The sequence below is a fragment of the Conger conger genome, chromosome 1 (genome assembly GCF_963514075.1).
Source record: "Conger conger chromosome 1, fConCon1.1, whole genome shotgun sequence".
Classification (NCBI taxonomy): Eukaryota; Metazoa; Chordata; class Actinopteri; order Anguilliformes; family Congridae; genus Conger; species Conger conger.
In genome coordinates this window covers 88,070,985-88,094,998 of record NC_083760.1, presented here as the reverse complement: position 1 = coordinate 88,094,998, position 24,014 = coordinate 88,070,985, and the positions used below count along the sequence as shown (strand labels likewise).

At 45.4% G+C, this 24,014-nt stretch overlaps 1 protein-coding gene across 1 annotated transcript; it reads right to left on the bottom strand.

The window, feature by feature from the left end:
* Nucleotides 1–1,593: 1,593 nt before the first annotated feature.
* zbtb8os (zinc finger and BTB domain containing 8 opposite strand) lies at nucleotides 1,594–18,194 on the bottom strand. Its single transcript, XM_061253837.1, has 7 exons — nucleotides 18,032–18,194; nucleotides 16,571–16,595; nucleotides 15,787–15,908; nucleotides 13,647–13,729; nucleotides 10,943–10,995; nucleotides 6,587–6,623; nucleotides 1,594–3,006 (listed from the first exon to the last, which is right to left on the bottom strand). Exons 1-7 carry the CDS (start codon nucleotides 18,111–18,113, stop codon nucleotides 2,920–2,922), a joined length of 489 nt encoding a protein of 162 aa, XP_061109821.1. The 5' UTR covers nucleotides 18,114–18,194; the 3' UTR covers nucleotides 1,594–2,919.
* Nucleotides 18,195–24,014: the final 5,820 nt, after the last annotated feature.

The window sequence follows — 24,014 nt, the reverse complement described above, 5'->3', positions numbered from 1 at the left end:
CTAGACTCTTAGCAGATTACAGTGTATTCCCTAGGTCAGGGATGGGCGACTCCAGTCCTGGAGGGCCAGTGTGTATGCAGGATTAACTCCAGTCCTGGAGGGCCGGTGTGTATTCACCTTGAGACCCAGGTAACCAGGTGAGGGCAGTTAACTGTGTAATCAAACTGCTCTAATTCATTAATTACATGCAGAGTAACAATGGAAACCAGCAGACCCTGTGGCTCTCCAGGACCAGGGTTGGAAACCACTGATTTAGACAGATGGATATTTATTGAAGCGGGTCAGGTTCAGTTTACTAGACAGAACGGCAGCTGTGAGCCACACCCAGGGACCTTTGAGTTACAAGCCTATATATCCGTGACAACGCTCCAATCTCAACGATCGGCTCAGGTTCCGCCTTGGCCTCCAGAGGCCAGGGAGTGCCCCGCGCAGGTGTTGTCACGCAAGGCTACTGCTCGTCTGTGAGAAAACCAGGGAAAACAATTCAGTTTCCACACACTGTGCAAGCCTGCGGCCTGTAGCGTAGCGGTTGAGGTGCACGACCGGAACCCGCAGGGTCGGCGGTTCGATTCCCGGTGTGGCCGCAATAAGATCCGCACAGCCGTTGGGGCCCTTGAGCAAGGCCCTTAAACCCTGCATTGCTCCAGGGGAGGATTGTCTCCTGCTTAGTCTAATCAACTGTATGTCGCTCTGGATAAGCGTGTCTGCCAAATGCCATTAATGTAATGTAATGTAAGCGTGAGATAAACCTTCCGTTTCTTACCTAACAATCTAGGCCATCCAATGACTCGTGCAACGATTAGCACTATTCATCGACTGCTATTCATAACAAACTTTCCCGTAGGGACCCAGAGCTGACATCTGCATAAACACATTTAAGCTCATGGCAATTTAGCCTCCGAGTCAGATCTCTCTCTGTTACTCTCTGTCCACAACCACTGTACTACAGTACCAACCTACAACCTTTTTTTTTTTTATATGGGTGTGAGAGAGGAGGGTTTGCACTTTTTGAGAGTATCTCATAGGCTCCAGTACACCAGACAAGCTCAGCAGAGCTTGAAAAATATGTGAATCCAAAACAATTAAATATGGATCCAGGTGTGATTCACATACCGCAACAGCATTTGGAATAACTGTACTCACCTCTGGGGAAATAGACTACTTATGCAGCTGTTAAATGTACAATAGTCAAGATTAAAACATTGTTACAATCCCTTCCTATCATTGAAAAAGGCTCACTTGACTCACCCTCTGCCAGTGTTGATAGTCCTTAAATTCGGGTTTCAAATTATGCAGTTGATGGGCCGGCACTCTGTACCAAAACATCGTATAGCTGTACAATAATTCAGGCTCATTGGTTGAAAATTGGTTCTAATTGCCACAGCCAATGGCGTCTGAACATCAGAGCGTTCCCAGAGAAGGTCGAGGGATAAACAGTGTTGTGGGTGTTTGTTGCTGCAATTCCTCTCTTGACCATCAGACATCCAAAATTATCCAAATATTGCACCTTTAAACCAATGGAAATATGTTTAAACAGAAGTGTTTAAACATTTTTAGAATGAACTGCTTCAGTGTCACTTAAAAGAAGAGAAATGTTGGAAAATAGCCTTTATTTAATTTCTTTACAGTGTTCCCACACACTCACTTTGTGTTACCACCATAAAATTGTCTTACCAAGAGAAAGGTGTAAAACAATTGTGTGCATGTGTGTATACACATAGATCTTCTGCATATATTATATACATGAAGGCATCGACATAACATCGGTCAGACTGAATTTTCGACATCCGGTGATGAAAAACAAAAAGCCCAGCTACTCTATACTGTGAGATTTTGTTGACACTTTATAAAATAAATATAACCGAGCATAATGGCCAATTGTCTCTCTCACTGTAAAAATAATAATGAAATAAAAGTTGGGGTGTACTGGACTGGGGACATAGTGGGGGAGGGGGTAAGGTGAGAAGGTGTAGATCAGCAGTGCACAAACATAAAAATAAAATAAAAAAGCACCTAATTGAAATGGTTAATGGTTCGTCAACGCCACCCATTGGCTGTTCAACACACAAGCTCAGTGGCTGTTTGACACGCCAGTCTAAAGTGGGATGTCCAGTGCCATCGGTGTCAGGACAATGAGCCCCTTTCAGGTGAGAGGCTGAGGCAACACCACAGCGGACACGTCATCAGAATGTTCTCAACCCCGCACTCTAATGCCGGCGTCACAATCACCACGGAGTTCTGGAACGCCGACCTCAGAGACTACTCTTCTACGGGTTACAGTCTGGGAATCAGAAGGCAAGTGTGTGCCTGTCTGGGACTGTGTTTGTTCAGAGCAGAAATAAATATGTGATTAAATTGCACCGGAATTCCCTGCTGAGGCTCAAAGGCATTCCACTGAAGAACACTGCTAATAAAAATCACATTGCGAATTGAGATTGCAGACCTCACTGCGTTTACAGCCCACCGTTGAAAACCCCCGTCAGCATGGCACTGTGTTTACCACAAAAATAAATATAGATTACAAAGATTACAATGCCAGTGTATGAATATGAATATGCAATTAATGGAAGAATGTAACGATGAACAAAAATTTGTTAAAAGGGGGACTGGCTGAAGGCCTCCCTGGGGCGTCACCGCAGACCCGTGGAACACGTCCACGTTCAGCGTAAACACGACATCACAGCAGGTGTCCATGTGACAGGTGCACGGTTCTCATTGAAAAAAAAAAACCCTCCTCAAGTATCCGTACGGCATTATCATGGAGGAGGAGGAGATCATGGAGATCATTATCATGGGAGATCATTATCAGGGAGATGCAGTGACCGACGGGTGAGACATCACACAGTCAGGCTGCAGACATGTGGATGTGGGATGTGGAGTCAAGATGTGGAGTCAGATGTCTGGTCAGCAGCCGTCCAGTCAGATGTCGATTATGACGAAGATCTCGGGCTTCTGCTTGTCGTGGACCTGCATGGCGGAGTACGTGATGGCCTTGACCTCGGTCCCCTGCAGAGAGAGCAGGCGGTCATTTTTTATTTATAAAAATTTTTTTCCTGATTTTTCCCTTTTTCTCCCAGTTTGGTAGCCAATTGTACCTCGTCTGATTCAATTGGAGGTAGTCGTATTAGATGTGCCGCCCGTACCCCGTCCCTCGGCGGCCCGGATGAGAGCGACGCGCCTTCTTCAAGCCGTCTCGTCTCGTGCCCGTTGCCGTGATTCCGAGGCGCCCGAGGTGCTTATTGTGCGGCGATCTAATAACCCTGCCAAGTCCCTCCCCTCTGGAGCAGCGAGCCAATTATCGCTGCCCCACGTGAGCCGGCCAAACTTGGCTTTTGGCGGGGCAGGCGGTCGTTTTGAAACGCTCCCCGCACCCCCTCTAACACGTTGCGCTCGTTGTTGTATAACTCCCAACAGGCTTCACACACGTGTTTTCCATTTACCCCCCGCCTCTAGAGCTACTGCTGCTCTTAATGCTGACTCAGGCACTCCTCCTCTCAGGAGAAGAGTGTCGGCCCAACGCCAGTGCAATGTACCGTAATGCAATGACGTGTAACGTCAGTTATTGTAAGGTAGTGTGACGTAGTGTAATCGAATGTAGTATTGTGTAATGTAGTGTAATATAATGTAATATATTACGCAATGTGAGGGGGTGCAATGTAATGTAGTGTAAGGTAAAGCATTGTAAAATAATCTAGTGTGGTGTAATGTAAAAAAATATAATGCAATGTGTATGGCAGCCTTCCCGAATCCTGCTCACTCCAGTCTACACCTGGGGCAGCCGGTAGCGTAGTGGTTAAGGTACATGACTGGGACCCACAAGGCTGATGGTTCGATCCCCGGTGTAGCCACAATAAGATCCGCACAGCCGTTGGGCCCTTGAGCAACGCCCTTAACCCTGCATTGCTCCAGGGGAGGATTGTCTCCTGCTTAGTCTAATCAACTGTACTTCGCTCTGGATAAGAGTGTCTGCCAAATGCCATTAATGTAGTGTAGTGTAATCTCCCCGATTTCTTATCTGTTGATAACTGTTGACTCTCAGACTCTTCACAATATACCTTTATTGAACCCCATGGGGTAATTTGTCCTCTGCATCATTAGGGGCAACATGGCTCAGGCAGTAAGAGCAGTGGTCTGGCAGTCGGAGGGTTGCCGGTTCGATCCCCCGCCTGGGCTGCGTTGAAGTGTCCCTGAGCAAGACACCTAACCCCCCAATGCTCCTGACGAGCTGGTCGGGGCCTTGCATGGCAGCCCATCGCCATGTGTGTACGACTGGGTGAATGAGAGGCATCAATTGTACAGCGCTTTGGATAAAGGCGCTATATAAATGCCAAGCATTGACCATTTAGGAGCAGCCACAGTGCAGCCCCTGGAGAGCAATGTGGGGTCAAGGGCCCAACGGCTGTGCGGATGTGGCTAGACCGGGATTCAAACCACCGACATTTACCCAGTCATTTACCTTAACCACTACGCTACAGGCCAGCCCATCTCTCAGCCCTTGGGTGTGCAGTAACCGCACACAGCACATGTTCAGGAAACGAAGCAAAATAACAGACTTGAGATAACATCTGCGGACAAAACATTCCCAGCCTCAATTCCTTTCTTCTTGTCCTTTCTACTTTTTTGTTTATCCTTTTAAATAAAGAATAATGCTGGAAGCCAAAGCACTGTTCTGAATCACCTTTTAATCAAATACGTTCCCTTCACCAAAAACAAGGCTGTCGCTTTAAACCGGCCAGTGGTGCGTTCAAGAGGGCGAACAACAACAGAAAAACTCTCTTTGCGGGGCGGTTACTGCCGACTGATTTTAAATGAACATTCCATTTAGTTCACCACCCAAGCCTTTTTAATACAAAGGTACGCGACTTAGGTCTGAGCAGGCGAGCGAGCTAGCATTCCTGTGATTTATTTTCAGGTTCCCTCCAAAAGTATTGGAACAGCAAGGCAAATTTCACATGGTACCATGGTTACCCTGCACTCCCCCACTGCTGGGAAAGGCTTGCAAATGCAATTAGTTCCTGGGAGTAGTGGATAAGTCTCGTTTTCAGGACAGCTGTAGTGGACAGTTAGGTCACGGTCTGATAACAGCTTAAGTTGCTCACGCTCCCATGGCCTGACTCACACACACACACCCAAACACAGCTTGGTGATTGGATATTTTGTTGGGCCAAAAGATACACGCCAGATGGTATCTCCCAAGAATGCAGTGCAAAGATTTGGTCCATTCAACCTCTTCCCTTCCCGAAGCCTGCTCACTCCAATCTACACCCGGGGCGTAGTGGTCAAGGTCGATGACTGGGACCCGCAAGGTCGGTGGTTTGATCCCCGGTGTAGCCACAATAAGATATTGTAGCCACAATAACATCCGCACAGCCGTTGGGCCCTTGAGCGAGGCCCTTAACCCTGCATCGCTCCCGGGGAGGATCGCCTCCTGCTTAGTCTCATCGACTGCACGTCGCTCTGGATAAGAGAGTCTGCCAAGTGCCATTAATGTGATGTAATGTAATGTATCAATGGCCGTCTCCTTTCCGTCTGAAAGGACTCGGCAGAACAGACAGACAGAAGAGCGATTCCTGGAAGCAGCTTTTGGCGCCTCTTTTCTTGGGGATTTAGACAAGAAGAGGTCGGTCAGGTGGCAGTGGGAGAGCCGGCCCTTCAGCATCTCAGCGACCACATGCCTTACCGCCATTTAGGGTCAGTGTCTATTTCCAGGACAACATCTGCGGTTATGACGGTTCAGGGATATAAGAGTTTTTCCTGGAAGGGTTAGGAGCCATCCGCCTGCTGCTATCCAGATGTTGCCGTTTTTATCTCGAGCCGAGGTGATTTGGCGAGTACGTTTGGCACTACGCCGCTTGGCGATCTTGTATACCCAGGTAACCATAGGCAGCAGCTTTCTTGGCCTCACTGGCCCGTCAAAGGCCCTCCTCTCTCACCTCTTCAGCTCTTGATCCGCGTTTTTGTCGGACATCTTCGGCGTCACAAGGAGTGGTAGAGACTTAGGGTTCAGTAGCTTTGCTTTCAAGTCGTTTCCTCTCTTCAATTTCCTGCCGATATCCATTCTTTGGCCTTCTCTCAGTTCTCTGAAGCCAAGTTTTCTGTTTAGTCTCTTCCATTTTAGAGGCAGCATCCAATAAGCTGAAGAGGTTTCTGAGTTCCGCAAAACAAACTCTGTTTGTTTTGTTTTTTGTTCAGCTATGTCCGCTTTCCTCCGTCGCTAGTCTTGTGGGACCACCTTTTTCAAGTCGAGTTGAGCTTGATGTTGGCAGCTCATTGTAGTTTCTATAAGAGTAGGTGTTTTTATAGGGTGGCATTGTTAGCACCACGCCCAACACCACCAGAATTTGGAGGACGAATGTGCTGACTTTCACCTGGTGCCTCACCTGAGACCCATCTGGTATGATTAAATCTATCAGATGCCAGGGGCAGCCCCAGCATAGCTCTCAGGGTATGCAAACCTCTTCACCATGACAAGGTAACAGCACAGTGAGAGAGACATGCAAACATGCCCAGACATACACACACACGCGGGCACATTCACACAGACATACACAAACACACAAAATGATATACACACGCACACACCCACCTGAGGGTGTTTTGCCAGGCTGAACTCTTCCCCCCATCTGCGAGCACACAATTAGAGAGAGAGAGAGAGAGAGAGAGAGAGAGGGGGAGAGAGAGAGAGAGAGAGGGAGAGAGGGCGAGAGAGAGAGGACATGAGTTAAAGGATCTAACAGATGAGGATTTGGTTATGTCCTCAGTCATGCAGTGCTGCTGAATAAGGGACACATCGCACCTTGACCAAATGTTTGAACAGGTGTTTGCCCACCCCTCTCATTGTGTTTGAAGGTTTTGTTTTTCACTTCCTATTTTAGTTATGTCTCTTTTCTCCTGATGTGCTCAGTCGTACGGGTGCTCTCTCACGACCGGATGGGCTGGATTTCTTTCGACTTGTACTGTAGAATAAAGGAGCCTTTTACAAATGAGCCTTTTTTTCTTTTTTTCTTTTTTTTTGTAAGAATAGCATTCTGTGGATGAAAGTGGGGGAAAAGCAAAACGGCCTGTAATAAAAAAAAAAACTTCCAGAGTCTTCCAACAGCAAGACCCTCTGCCAACGGGCGGCGGAGCTGCCAAACCAGGGAGCCACAGGCCCTAGCGTGACACTAATGTCCAAATGTTTTCAAACCAGCTGGAGAAAATTACCCAGCCCGGAGGCACAGCTGCGGATTGCTTTCTGCTTTCTTCCCTTCTGCCAGCAGGGCATACCACAGTGGCAGGAAAAGGCAATCAAAAAAGTTATTTTCAGTCTCATTGCGACTTTCGTTCCGACTCGACAGACTTAATGTACTAGTTCTCGTCTTTGTGGTCATCCCTAGCACTTAGGGGGCGACGTTGGCTCAGGCGGAGGGTTGCCGGTTCGATCCCGCCCTGGGTGTGTCGAAGTGTCCCTGAGCAAGACACCTGACCCCTAAAATGCACCTAAACGAGCTGGTTGGTGCCTTGCATGGCAGCCAATCGCCGTGTGTGTGCGAGTGTGTGTATGAATGGGTGAATGAGAAGCATCAAGTGTACAGCGCTCTGGATAAAGGCGCTATATAAATGCCAATCATTTGCCATCGACTTCCGTACTTCCCTCTTGGATATTTCAGCGCACTTGTCCCTGGTGATAGGCATGCACTTTGTACTATATTGCGTGTGGCTCTGGGGAAGACCGTAATGTATTATCGTCCCTGGTGATAGGCATGCACTTTGTACTATATTGCGTGTGGCTCTGGGGAAGACCGTAATGTATTATCGTCCCTGGTGATAGGCATGCACTTTGTACTATATTGCGTGTGGCTCTGGGGAAGACCGTAATGTATTATCGTCCCTGGTGATAGGCATGCACTTTGTACTATATTGCGTGTGGCTCTGGGGAAGACCGTAATGTATTATCGTCCCTGGTGATAGGCATGCACTTTGTACTATATTGCGTGTGGCTCTGGGGAAGACCGTAATGTATTATCGTCCCTGGTGATAGGCATGCACTTTGTGCTATATTGCGTGTGGCTCTGGAGAAGACCGTAATATATTATCGTCCCTGGTGATAGGCATGCACTTTGTACTATATTGCGTGTGGCTCTGGGGAAGACCGTAATGTATTAACGTAATGAGCATCGTGGAAGTCACTCTGGCTAAATGACCATGGTATACCGACTGCAGGTGTTGTAGGGGAGGAACCCAGTTCAAGCGGGATCAGTTTCGCTGAGGGAGTGCCTGTTATTTCAAGGTTTACCACACACTCCATTATGCTCCCAAGCCATTTATTGCAACAAAGAAAAATACATTTTGAAATACAAGGATTTCCTCACAGTATACACCCTTCAGAAGAGACACTGTGTCGAAACCGCGAGTTTCTGCAAGAAATGACCCGGGATTGTAAGAGTGTGACTATTTTTCTCCTTCATGAATGTAAAAAAAAAAAAAAAAAAAAAAAAAAAACTGGAGCAAATGTTCGTCTGCGTTTTGCCAAACTCAGAGGTCCTTCTGTATAATCCAGTCAGAATGGACCCCAGTACTGTGCTCGTGTACGGGCTGTACGTGTCCTGGTTTTTGGCGACCGGTGATCTGGGGCCTCATTTATAAAACTGTGCGTAGGATTCACGTCAAAAGGTTGCGTACGCATGAAACCCAGGACGTGCGTACGCACAAAAATATTCTGATTTATAAAACAGTGCATACGCACGTCCCACGCCAGTTTTCCTTTATAAATCACAATCAACTCTAAATGTGGCGCACCTTTGCCAGCTTCATGTCCCGCCCACAGTTGCCTATAAATAGGCAGTGCAACACCCCTAGTGAATATGCATTTCACAAAGACGACAATGGCAAACGCTGAAAAGAAGGCCAAGAAAAGGGATTTCAGCCTCTGAAAAGCTACAGGCGTGGGAATTATCCTGATTGATTGTAAATGACGAACAGTTCTGCACAACGAATGTGATGATGGCGATGATAATAACAATAATAATAATGATAATAATACACGTTATTTGTCTAGCACCATTGAAAACACAGTTACAAAATTAAGAGATAAAATGAACAAAAATCCATAACAATAAACACATTATAAAACATAATATATGAATATGATAACAACATATGAAACTATGCACTCGTATCTGCCCGACTGACGCATTGTAAACGGCATCAGTGCAGCGTAATTTGTCCGACTGTTCACCATATTATTTATGAGAATACATTTAATAAGTGCGTACGCATGGGTCAGAGACCACACATTTTCCCGTCAAGTTCTTTTTCATAAATACCGAAGTTTCCCTAGAAAGTGGCGTACTCATTCTTTTGTGCATACGCAACCTTTATAAATGAGGCCCCAGATATGAACTAGGCACTTTATAATGCGTAAGTGCGGTTAGCAACATCGGTTTCCAGGCCAGATCCACAGGCCAGACGATCCATCTAAAGAATGGGGTTACAGCGCACCGCCTCTGCAGTCCACGCAGTCACAAACAAGCCTCAAAGGAAACGTTACCACTAACCGCCATGGGGTCGGCCACTTCCCGAAAAGGGGGGAGGGGGTACCGTTCATCATGACTTTACAGAGGGAACAGAGCAGGCCCAGAAAGCCACCATGGAAACTGTCACCAGGGCGACGGAACACATTAAAGACACACTACGGGATGAACATTCAAACAATAAAACACGAATACGCTATAGGCAGTCACTTTACACCAGGCCTGGTGCAGTGCTTGACTGACGCAAAGCCCAGTTTAGTAAAGGCCAGAGACTAGGACCTCTAACCTGTCACATACACCGGTATCACACGTGTATTACTGTCTCTTGTACAACCAACACGTAGTGAAATGACTGGCAGCAAGCTCTTGTACATAAAACAATACATACAGCGTCGGAAACACTAAACACAGTGTAGATATTAGACACTATAAGAGTACTGATGTGTATAGGAGTTGCGTTTAGCTAAGCAGTGAGCACATTAAGTATGAAAACTCACCCCACCCCTATTCACAGAGAGAGTCACACAGCATTTGGGAGGTGTGGTCAAAGTGACCACAGTACGTTTGTTGTCCCTGTTTTAAATGCATCACATGATTTTGGTATGAAATTAAATTAGAGCAAAACATTGCCGTGTGTAATTTTAGCCAGAGTGGAGACTCAAAATAACTCCCCGTGCATGTGTGCATGCATTCATTTATGAAATATTAAGGCAAATTGCAGTGTCCTTATAATGCATTTTTTAAGAATATGTTTAATGAGGCAACCGTGCCATTGTAGTTCATACCCACTTTTATGAATTGAGTAAGCAAAGATATTTTGGGGATAGTATGACTTTTGGTGACAAAGGTCTTCGAAGATTTGGATAATCTGTGGCACAGCACTGCACTATAAGATCATCTGTTGCAGGCCAGCGGAGAATGGGCGCCCCCTCTATAGACAGTTTTTGCTCCTTTTTCTACTACTCTGCAAAGCTTCTTTGTGACAGTTTTCGGGTGGGAGGCTATGCAAATTAAGTTGTGTTGTATTGTACTGTATTTCATTTGGGTTGTGCTGGATAAAGTGGACCTCTGTGTGGAGTTCTCGTTTGCATGTTCTCCCCGTGTCTGTGTGGGTTTCCTCCGGGTACTCCGGTTTCCTCCCACAGTCCTAAGACATGCAGGTTAGGCTGATTGGAGAGTCTAAATTGCCCATAGGTATGAGTGTGTGAGTGAATGGTGTGTGTGCCCTGCGATGGACTGGCGACCTGTCCAGGGTGTATTCCTGCCTTTCGCCCAATGTATGCTGGGATAGGCTCCAGCCCCCCTGCGACCCTGTTCAGGATAAGCGGGTTAAGATAATGGATGGATGGATGGATGGATGGATGGATGGATGGATGAAGTGGTGATGAAATGGGAAGAGGCGGACAGTTTCCCAGGCCGCTGGGACCTACCCAATGGAGCGTATCCGGAAACGCACGCGGTCAATGCTCAGAACCTTCACCTCCTGTAAAGTGCAAATGTGTCCATGTTACACTACATTACATTACACTACACTACATTACATTACACTACATTACATTACATTATTGGCATTTGGCAGGCGCTCTTATCCAGAGCGACATACAGTTGATTAGATTAAGCAGGAGACAATCCTCCCCGGGAGCAATGCGGGGTTAAGGGCCTTGCTCAAGGGCCCAGCGGCTGGGCGGATCTTATTGTGACTACACCGGGGATTGAGCCACCGACCTTGCGGTCATGTATCGTAACCACTACGCTACAGGCCGCCCTGTGGATGTTAATGTCGCAGGCCAGGGCAGGCAGCGTCATGGCGTACACCCTTTTCATGACGCACACTTAGCTCAGAGGATTTGGGACAAACTGCCATGAACCCATTACACCCTGACAGGAAACACGGCTGGATCCCACCCTTACAGACACAGTATGAACTGAACATGCGTTCAGATGAATTATATCATCAGCATACTTCCACTTTACAAAAGGCTTTTTTCCAAATATATTTGCTCTTTTTTCTGCATTCGTTTGTCAGTAGAAAAGAGCAAATCCAAGCATTAATATTCATTAAATGTCCAATTTAATTAAATAAAGGAAAGTAACAAACTAAGCAAACAAGCGGTTTCCGATCCTGGCAGTCTGGGGTTATTTGGAGAGCCAAAAGACAGTGAGACAGCCAAAATCTGCAGAAGAACTGTTCTCCGATACGTTCGGAACAACAATCTTCTTATATTTCTTGCAGTTTTAAAAGGTGAATGGTGGTCACAACAAATATTGATTTGATTACCTTTACTGCTCTTTATAGTAAATTTTGCAATATTTATAAAACATATTAATTGAATTTTATTTATTTATTTATATTTATATATATTTTTTAGACTCTTCGCTTCACGTAATAAAATGTGAAAGTCTCAAAATATCTCTAAAATGTACTATTTATTCCCCTAACGCTGCATCAATTCTCTGGGATACACTGACCTGCACTTTAATTTCCTCAAAAGGCCAGCAAGAATAACATTTATTTCGTGAGAATTTCTCATCTCATCGGCTTGACTGGAAATTTCAGTGTGTTATTCCAGAAGTTTCATTATCCTGCAAACCGGAAGAAGACCGGAGAGATGTTCCTCAGGGCGCATTTCCACACTCACGCTGGGACACGTTGTGTCGTCTGCAAATCCCCCGGTATTAAATGGCACATCCCCCGGGCTCACAGAGAGGTAACATGAGGTCAGGGGGGAGGGGGAGGGGGAGGGGGAGGGGGAGGGGTCAATAATAAGTGCAGTGCAATGATGAATAATAAAGTTATTTAGCTGACGCTTTTATCCAAAGCAAGCTACAGTTGATTAGACTAAGCAGGGGACACTCCCCCCCCCCAGGAGCAATGCGGGGTTAAGGGCCTTGCTCAAGGGCCCAACGGCTGCACTGATGTTACTGTGGCCACACAGTAAGGCTTGAATCACTGACCTTCCGGGTCCCGGTCCTGTACCTTAGTCATAAAACTTTCTCTTATTTCGTCATCTGGCAGACGCTCGTAAACCGAAGCGATTTACAAGTGTGTGAGTTCTTCATAGTGATGTCACCAGGGTGGGGGCAGGGTACGGGGGTCTGGGCTGACTGCACCCAAAGTCATCACTGCCCCACCCCCGCCCGGAGCACTACTCCAAAGTCATAACACTGCCTGACATCATCATGCCCAGACGTTAACATCATCTTGAGCAAGGCCTAACTGTGAAAAAAGGCTCTGGGGCTTAACAAAAAATGTTAAACACAGCCATTACATTACGTGGTATTTAGCAGACGCTCTTATCCCGACAACAAACAGCCAACAACACACCATACGGACTGAGTCACTCTGCAGCGTGGGGCACCCCTGTCTGGGTTTATCGTACTCCGCGTGAATCGCCCAGACCATAGGAACACCCCCAGTTTAGTAAAGCCCAGTTTAGTAAAGGCCAGAGACTAGGACCTCAGCCTTACTCCCCTGACTGCAGCCTGCCCAACTCCCTTTATTTCCTGTGGTTAAAAAAATTTTTTTTTAAAAATGTTTGGACATTTTCTAAATATTCTGGAGCGAGATGGAAGCCCTTCAGGATTCGGGCGGGGCCGCTCCACACAGGGCCTGGCACTGAAAGGATAGCATGGGTTGTTGTTGTGTGCTGCAGGGTGGTGATCACCATTTTCCATTCCGCCCGGAAATTACAGTCAAGGCTGGGAAGAGAATCAGTAGGGGGCCCCCAGCCTGACGTAAAAGCTAGTAATACCTCTCTTTAAAAGGGGAAAACCCCACTGTTAAGGACCTTGAAGCGGGGGTGATTACTCGTAACACGACACGACACAACGAGAACACAACACAACGAGAACACAACAGAATACAAGACAACACAACACAACGAGAACACAACACAACACAACACAACGAGAACACAACAGAATACAAGACAACACAATGCAAGGACAACACAACGAGAACACAACAGAATACAAGACGACACAACGCAACGAGAACACAACACAACACAACGAGAACACAACAGAATACAAGACAACACAACACAACACAACGAGAACACAACACAACACAACACAACGGGACGACAGCACAACGGCGACAGGCTATTCAGCTCAGGAGCGCTCCAGTCCTACCCGGGGGACGAAGAAAAGATCTGCGCTGAACTTAAACAGCCAGTCGTCCAGAAAGTGAAAGAGAAGGGATTCGAAATCGTCACCTGGAAAGAGCGAGAGATGGAAAGAAAAGGAGGAGGGGACACAAAGACATACATTTTGAGTGAGTGGTTGAGACAGAAAAAAAATAATAACATTTTTAAACATGATTCCATTACCTACTCCACACCAGGGGACACAGCAGCCATGTTGTGTTATACTCAAATTTCAGTATGCTGGAGAATGTTTGGGGGGGGTGGGGTGGGGGTGGGGGTGTTTACTCAGAACCCAGAAGGGCGACACTACGGTCAACTTTCCTTTTCAATGCCCAAAAAAAACTGATGTCATTTCCACTCTCTTTAACTTTCACACATGACTCACACAATGAGGAGAATGCGGGGGGCGGGGTTGCGGGGGGGGATGCTCCGGGCCAAGACAAATCCCGCAAAAACTCCCCCCTGCACCTCACATGGTGGGAAGGATGGCGATGGTGTTTTTTCAGCTGCCAGAAGTCACCACAGGTCAAGAAGCACACGAAGGCAGCCTTACTGGCAAAGACGGCCCAGGCCGCTGACAAACCACAGTGCTACCGCTTCCCTGAACTGGCCAAAACATCTAGCCATACACATCTTGGCTCAAAGAAACCAAACAAAAATGTAAAACCAAATATATACACACATATTTAAACTCTGTGATTTAAGTATCACCTTTAACCTCCTAAGACCTGGCGTACACATGCGTGGACTCCACATTTTGGGCTGTACAACCATAATACTTCATTCTTAAGACCGAGAGTCCACATATGTGGACATCATTTTTCTCAAAAACTACATCATGTCAAAAGATGATGCTTAGTTTTTATACTTATCAGGTCCCAATAAGCCCAAATAGCAAAGAGAAATTAAAAATGCATACCAAAAAAGAGTGCGGGTCTTAGGAGGTTAAAGACATCAAAATGAACTTTTTCCTCAATATAGCCCATTCTCCATACAAACATTTCTTAAAGTATATATTCCAAAAAAATGGTGTAATATTTGCGTACAAGAGTTGAAACGTTTGTCCTGGCCTTACACCCCTGCTAGGCTTGCCAAACTTAATCCTTCTGGGATATTCCTGAAGGGAATCGGTCGGTGCCAGCCAGAGTAAGAGCAACAGCGTATCAGACAAATCAAGAGGGCAGCGCCACCCAATGCCACCTAAGCAACATCTAAAATAGGGGCTGCCCAGCCTCTGCAACAGTCAAGAGAGGAACTGCAGCAACAAACACACTCAAACCACAACACTGATTAACGCTCCCTAGGAATGACTGCCACCCAAGGAGGGGCAGGACAGGCAGTAATCAGTAAATGACAGATGACTCCTGCCTTCTGGATAATCAAATCCCTCAGGAGGCCTTGAACAAAGGGCCTTTCTATTTCCTCTGGGCCTCTCTCTCTCTCTCCCACACATGGGCCAGTGCACTCCATTGGGCATAACACAAACACACTGCCTGCACACCATGCTGAAAATACTCTGGAATAAGTTGGGTCACTTTCAGGTTTTCCCGTTTGGCTTAGGCAACGGGCAAAGAAACGAAAGACGTGACCGTGGAATATATTTACACTCTCACGGGGTTGCAGGACTGTGCCCTTCCCGTGCAACGCAGGAAACTGAAAAAAAAAAAAAAAAAATTTAAAAAGAAAGAAAAGAAAGAAAAACTTTTAACAGGTTACTATAAATGGATTTGTTGTTGCAGCATTCCCCCACATCCGCGTCTGTTTCCTGCCAGCTGAGAAACAGAGGTCCCCTTTCATTCCAGCTCGTGTTTGCATACCCCACCCTTACTCCGAAACACCAGTGACAGCACAGGAAGATACGGAGGCGACGCAAACCAGTCTGTGAGATAACAGACAATGACAAATACACGGTGTGTGTGTGTGTGTGTGTGTGTGTGTGTGTGTGTGTGTCAAGCCACTATTTTAGCTCATTATCTGAACTGACTCAGAATAATGCATTTACCTCAGAATTAGAGGTAAATACAGTATCGGGGGATAAACTGTGTTGAAATGGTGCCACCTAGTGGTTGTAGCGGTGCAACTACAGCACCGGGCATCAGCCTGCGGCGCTTGGCCATCTCTCTCACCCTCCGACTCCACCTGAACCGTATCGATGGGCTCCACAGTCTCCGTGTCAGTCATGTAGCCGAACATCGCCATGGCGACCTGCTCAAACGCTTCTTCCATAGAGTCCCCCCAGGAATGCAGCCTACACAATTACAGACAGTTACAGACAAAATGGCTCCATACAATGCAGTAACAGACAACAGTTACACACAAAATAGTACCAGGCAACACAATCCGAAACAACATGAACAAGAAAAAGCAACAGTAAAAATAAAATAAAAAGCATAGCGACAAACAAAACAAGAAACCCAAATCACAAAAACACAAACAGCACAGCTCTGGGAAGAGGCAAAAACAGGGCAGCAGATTGGACTAGTTCCTCTCACAGTCCTGTCAATCATTACAGGTTACCATTGTTACTCACAATGCAAATCTACACATGATTCACTGCCCAAACCTGGACTAATGAGAATACTGAGTTCTCACAATGTTCTGCTGAACTCGCATTATAAACCATTTCTACGGAAATTTGCACACTTGTTGACAATTTGAAGCTAAAAAAACCAAACAATTCTGACAATATTCACTGCAGAACTCATTTATATGAGTGGCCATTTTAAATAGCAACGTTTTATACATTCTGAGGGACCTTTTTAAAAATAATACAATAGTTGTACAGTAGTACAATATAGATATTATCTATATTGTAGATAGCGTATGTTTCAAATGGTATTTATCCCAGGTCTGCTGGTACATAAATGAATCATATGCATGGTTTTACATCACAAATGCAAACCCACTTACTGAACGTCAGCCGTGTGGTCCAGGTCTGAGGAGAGAGAGGAGGGGACATATTCAGTTAACAAGACTCATTTCAACAACTAAACTTACGGCCAACACAAACGTGCACAGAAGCCACCAGCAATGCAAATTAAATCCGGTCCTGTGAAGTCTAGAAAGGCTAGTGGCTCTACCTAATTACACTGTCAATAATGCTATAGGCGATATATTAATCAGAAATACAGTCAGGTCCATAAATATTGGGACATCGACACAATTCTCATCTTTTTGGCTCTATGCACCACCACAATGGATTCGAAATGAAACAAATAAGATGTGCTTTAACTGCAGACTTTCACCTTTAATTTGAGGGTATTTACATCCAAATCAGGTGAACGGTGTAGGAATTACAACAGTTTGTATATGTGCCTCACACTTTTTAAGGGACCAAAAGTAATGGGACAAACTAACAATCATAAATCAAACTTTCACTTTTTAATACTTTTACATTTACATTTTTGTCATTTGGCAGACGCTTTTAATCCAAAGCGACTTACAAGTGCATAGGTCCTACCACAAGTCAAAGCATCACATCCATAACTAGGAAAATACACATGGAATGCTGTTCTAAACATATAGTGATCATTATAAGTGCCATTTATTTATTTATTATTATTATTTTTTGGGTAGACAAGGAGGATAGGGATATCAGAAAGGGGGGGTGGGGGAAATCAGGAGGGAGGACTAAGGTACTCCTTAGTCCTCCTTTGGTTGCAAATACTTGGTTGCAAATCCTTTGCCTTGCACTTCTTTGCCTTAAAAAACTCTTTGGTTGCTTTCGCAGTATGCTTCGGGTCATTGTCCATCTGCACTTTGGATCTCATATTGAGAGTTGACAGCAACAGATTCCAAATGCAAATAGCACACTTGAAATGAACTCTAGACCTTTTATCTATTCCTTGTAAATGAGATAATGAGGGAATAACACACTCAATCAATATTCTGACCCTCCCATTTGCATGTTGCAGCAGGAATTGAGATTACTCAGACCAGGTGATACGTTTCCAGTTAATCATCTAGGTCTGGGTGACTGTGTGACAACTGTAGCCACATCTTCCTGTTTTTAGTTCTCTCTCAATATCTGGCACCAACAATGACACTTTGATCAAACCTCTTCACCGTGTGAGCGTAATTTAGGACGCAGGCTACACTGCATTCGGGTGCAGCCACCTTGACGAGAGGTGTATCTACTAAAGGTGACAGCTGAATGTATAATGCGTTTAAGTAGCAAGTTCAACAGAATCCAATAGCAACAGGCGCATTCACTCGCGTTAACCACGAACTACGTAGCCAACAACCATGACATATAGTGGCTTGTCATGGAGCTGAATAACCAGTTCGGTGGGCACTCAAATTACAACTAGCTAGCTAACTAGATATATAGCTAGCTACCCAGCTAAAAACACGTGAAAAAACATGACTCACATTCATACTTCTTGTTGATAGGAGGATATTTTGCCTTTGTTGCTTTCTGTGCCTCCGTAAGATCTAGTTCGCGATCACTCATTTTAAATTTTTTAGTTTTTAGTTTAATTCACCGTGGTAACTTCAATGAAACTCCAAATGCCTCATTAAAAAAGTGGATGAATCAATCCAGGAAGTGGTGATTCCAAAACCTCCGGAGCATTTAGCGCTTAGTTAGTTTCAAAATAAAAGTTTGCTATATAATAAAAGCATGGAAATTGTCTGGGATATTTTACTTAACTGTAATTATTTTGGACACGCACAAAGATGAAACTAAAACGAAATATACTGTATATGCTATTGATATTAATTATTGATACTGATAGGTAACTGCCAAAGCGCTCATCTCTGCAATTTCAATTACATACAGTCCCAATTAATTCACAAAATTTGCACTCATTGTTGATGATAATGGATGGCAATACTAAAACCTCAATACTGAATACGGAAAATATGTAGATTGTGCCTACCTCAGGATTAAAACGGAAAATTTGACGTTGTTTAAGAAGGAAGAATAAAGAGAAGACACGTTTTCATGTTTGTTGGTGTGGCAAAGCAGCCTTAAATTTGATTTTGTATCAGATTGACATTGGAAATGCACAAGTTTATGAAATTAGAAAGAGCGGCAAAAAGGCACGGAAAATTGGTGAAATTAATCTCTTTTCCGCTTCTAGTATAGCGTCGGGAAAATTACCAGAATCCCCGATACAATTAATTTGACGTAATTTTACATGAATGCATGAATTAATGAATAAATCAATTAATTAATTAAAATAAATTAATGTAAAATTAATTGCATCGGGATTAATTAATGAATTAATAAATGGACTCATATATCAGAGAGACACACTGGATGGACCAGTGAGGGTTCCCTAGCGTTGCCGTGGTATCACTTTGTAACTCAAACCACTGTGAGACTCTGATGTGTGGTCAATTTAATTCATTGCATCTGAACAGCATTAAAGACCTATGGCCATATCACCTAATCCACATTTCTGTGTTAATGTGAGGCGTATTGACATCCTTATGGCCCTGGGAACAAACACTCGTATCAGTCTTTCTGAGATCTGTCATTGGAGGAGGGGTCGCTATGACGCCCGAGGACTTGAGGACCCTTAGGACTCAACGTGCCATATTCAAGTTTGAACAGAAGAGGCGGACACACAAGTCAGGTTTCTGCTGGGAGCAACTGTTTACACTGCACCATAAAATAATATGACACATTTTACATTGTTTTTTTGTTTTGTTTTTTTCTAACAGCAATGTAATATACTGAACATTTATTGAAATAGCCCCTTTCAGATATGCCATTATATGAAACAGACACACACACACACAAACACACAAACACACACACACACACACACAATAACACACACAAACACACACACGAACACACACACACGCACACGCACAAACACACACACACACACACAAACAAAAAAACACACACAAACACACACACACACAGACACAATAACACACACAAACACACACACACGCTCACACACACACGCACACCCTGACACCACACACATACAGACACAGACACAGACACACACACACACACACACACAAGAACTGCTTTTACGAGTAAGGAACTTAGGTCAAATTAATATTTTCTAACAAACGACACAAGATGGCGCTGGAGTTTTTTCCTGCTGGGGACGAGTGAGACTTTGATAAGCAGCGAGGGAGGGTGGAACTGACAAGCTTCGGCTTGTATACAGTATGTAAGGGATAATGCCTGAGGGGCTGAACACTATGCAGGTTGAATACCTGCTACAGAGGTAGTGGTTAAGCTGAGTGAGACTGGAAAGATTAACATAGGGATCCAGACATTTTCTGGAAACTTAATTTCCTCTGAAATGAAATAGGCATACATACACACATACAGTATATAGAAGCGTGCAATTTGCTGTTTTCAGTAAACGGATTGGTTTCCCTACAGGTCAAACTGAAGTGGGCTAATATCTCCCTCTATTGGATTTTGTGGGTTGTTGCATCATTTTACTTTCAATCCAAAGCAACAGGATGCAAGAAAAATAAGTATTTTTCATGCCAATAAAGCTTACTGACATTGAAATTGCTAAATTGAGAGAGAGAGAGAGAGAGAGAGAGAGATGTGAAAAATTTAAACTCGTCGAGACGTGCAGGCTAGCCCGTCCCTCTCCGTGCCCATCCGAGGCGGCGGTCATTACTCAGCTAATGGCCCGATGTCGCGGCAGCGCGATCTGTCAGGCGACGAGGTGTGAGAGACGCGCAGGTACCGCTGTAGAGCTGGGGCCGTCATCATCAGGTACTGTTCATCGAGCATCCGCTCGTTAATACGCCGTTAAGACTGCGTGCTCATTTTTTTTTTTTAATCGCAGAGAAAAGGAGCACATCGTTCATGCTGAGGTGAATGATTTAATGTGCCAGGCTTCGGGATTAACAGGTGTTTCGTGTTTAGGTGAACTGGAAGAGCGATTGCCGGTTAGTCGTTTTTCTTTTTCTTTTTTTGTTGGCTGCACTGGCTAGGCCTGCAACTGAGCCGCTTAACAAATCGAGATCACACGAAAAAAATATCTGGATACTGATTGGATGATTCACGAAGGTTGATTCGCATCCCCTGAAATTACCAACCCTGGGGTAAAATCCAGATATGACCAGCTTGAAATACCGACTACCAGCTGTTTCAAAACATAGCTTGAGCTGGTCAAACCATGTTGAGTATGGAGCCGGTCTAACTCGTCAACCAGCTCCCAGGTGTTTCAAAACATAGCTTGACCAGCACATAACCAGCTTGACCAACTTTATGGCCAGCGTGGCCATGCTAATTGACCAGCTCATAAGAGCAGCTGTGTAAAAGAGTGTGCTAAAGCTACCCGGATGACACGTGACACACTACATTCTGTGAAATATCACAGTGTGTGAACACTGGACACTGTTCTGGCACGGGTATCCCATGGTGCATTGGGCTAGGTCACGAGCCAAGCAAACCGAAGCCAAAGTGGTGAAAGAGTTGAACAATTTAAACACAAGCATTGCCTTTAACATTGCTTAGTGGAACATCAAAGGATATGTTTGTGTTTGAAATCTCCTGTTTTCATTAAACAAAGTCCCTTCAGCTGTCTGCTGTCATCAGCAAGTGGCACATTCTCTGATGACGTGGTACGTTAGAAAGTCCATCTTACGTTTTGCTTGTATACTAGAGCTGCCTTGTGTACGCCAAATGATAGTATTCATGTATAGTGTGTAGTCTGTAGTGTTTGATTTTGGACACAGCCCTTGCCTTTTTCTTCTTCATCACTGAGACGCCTTACTCCAAAGAGTAACTTCATTTGTTACACAGACAGTACTGTGCGGAAGTCTTAGGCTCCGTAGACTTTATGATATATATGTTTATTTGTTTGTGTGTGTTAGTATAAAAGAACACATTTGAGATTTCCAAATATTCATTTTCCAAAAGACATTTTGGTATTTCATTTTTTAAAAAGTAACATATTACTGTAAGCAATTTATTACTTTTTACATAAAAACTTGATCAAGGCTGTCTGCGATCAGAAGCAAGGAGCCAACCAAAGTCTGCAGAAGAACTGTGGCAAGTTCTCCTATATGCTTGGAACAACCTATCTGCTGATTGTCTTATAGAACTGCAGGACAGTGTTGGCTATCCCAGAAAAGCGATGCAGTTTTAACGCCAAGGGTGGTCACAGAAAATATTGATTTGATTCAGTTTTTAACTATTCTACCAAATGACTAAAATGTAATGTAAAATGTATAGTACATTTATTTAGGACCTGTCATTGAATTATTTTTTAAAGAATCTTATCTCTACAGAATGTTATACAGGTGCCTAAGATTTTTGCACAGTACTGTATACTATATATTTACCAGTATTATATTATTATTATATAATATTATATATTTAATATGTTTAGCTCAACTACAAACAACAAGCACATCATCTGGACCGAGAACAAGATGTGTATCACAAAATAAAAATAACAAAAACAAAAACTGCTTGACTTGTTCGACCAGTTTTCTGAGTGTCTGACCTCACCTGAACCTCTTCTCAGGAATCCTCACCTGTAGACTTACTGATTAAAATGCAGTAAGGTAACAGAATTCAACGTCGACAATAAACACAGTAAATACAGTAAAATGGCAAATTACCTCAATTTTATTTTCATTTCAATGCAGGAAACGCTTTGAGGGGGATTACTGTGTATCAGTCCTGCTGACTATTTGAGCCACATTCTAGGTCATCCTGAGTGGATAGTCTCTCTAGTCAGCAGAAAAGAAAAGTTGCATATAATCTATATGCTTCGAAAATTGTAACGGTCTCAAAGTTTATTGTATTCTCAAAGCTGGAGCCAACTTAGGTTCCTTTGGAATTCAGTCAATTCAGGAAACAAGTGTAAATGTGGGGTTAAGGGCCTTGCTCAAGGGCCCAACAGCTATATGGATCTTATTGTGGCCACAAGCAGGGCTTAAACCACCAACCTTCCGGCTCCCAGTCATGTACCTTAGCCATGATGAGACTACACGCTCACAGCACACAGCTGGAGTGGGGTTTAGGCCCAGCTCAGAGCAGACAGATGGAGTGGGGTTTAGGCCCGGCTCACAGCACACAGATGGAGTGGGGTTTAGGCCCAGCTCAGAGCACACAGATGGAGTGGGGTTTAGGCCCGGCTCACAGCACACAGCTGGAGTGGGGTTTAGGCCCGGCTCAGAGCACACAGATGGAGTGGGGTTTAGGCCCAGCTCAGAGCACACAGCTGGAGTGGGGTTTAGGCCCAGCTCAGAGCACACAGATGGAGTGGGGTTTAGGCCCAGCTCAGAGCACACAGCTGGAGTGGGGTTTAGGCCCGGCTGAGAGCAGACAGATGGAGTGGGGTTTAGGCCCGGCTGAGAGCAGACAGATGGAGTGGGGTTTAGGCCCGGCTCACAGCACACAGATGGAGTGGGGTTTAGGCCCAGCTCAGAGCACACAGATGGAGTGGGGTTTAGGCCCAGCTCAGAGCACACAGATGGAGTGGGGTTTAGGCCCGGCTGAGAGCAGACAGATGGAGTGGGGTTTAGGCCCGGCTCAGAGCACACAGCTGGAGTGGGGTTTAGGCCCGGCTCACAGCACACAGCTGGTGTGGGGTTTAGGCCCGGCTCAGAGCACACAGATGGAGTGGGGTTTAGGCCCAGCTCAGAGCACACAGCTGGAGTGGGGTTTAGGCCCAGCTCAGAGCACACAGATGGAGTGGGGTTTAGGCCCAGCTCAGAGCACACAGCTGGAGTGGGGTTTAGGCCCGGCTGAGAGCAGACAGATGGAGTGGGGTTTAGGCCCGGCTGAGAGCAGACAGATGGAGTGGGGTTTAGGCCCGGCTCACAGCACACAGATGGAGTGGGGTTTAGGCCCAGCTCAGAGCACACAGATGGAGTGGGGTTTAGGCCCGGCTCAGAGCACACAGCTGGAGTGGGGTTTAGGCCCGGCTGAGAGCAGACAGATGGAGTGGGGTTTAGGCCCGGCTCACAGCACACAGATGGAGTGGGGTTTAGGCCCAGCTCAGAGCACACAGATGGAGTGGGGTTTAGGCCCGGCTCAGAGCACACAGATGGAGTGGGGTTTAGGCCCGGCTGAGAGCTGACAGATGGAGTGGGGTTTAGGCCCGACTCACAGCACACAGATGGAGTGGGGTTTAGGCCCGGCTCACAGCACACAGCTGGGGTGGGGTTTAGGCCCGACTCACAGCACACAGATGGAGTGGGGTTTAGGCCTGACTCACAGCACACAGATGGAGTGGGGTTTAGGCCCGGCTCACAGCACACAGATGGCGTGGGGTTTAGGCCCGGCTCACAGCACACAGCTGGAGTGGGGTTTAGGCCCGGCTGAGAGCAGACAGATGGAGTGGGGTTTAGACCCGGCTCAGAGCACACAGCTGGGGTGGGGTTTAGGCCCGGCTCAGAG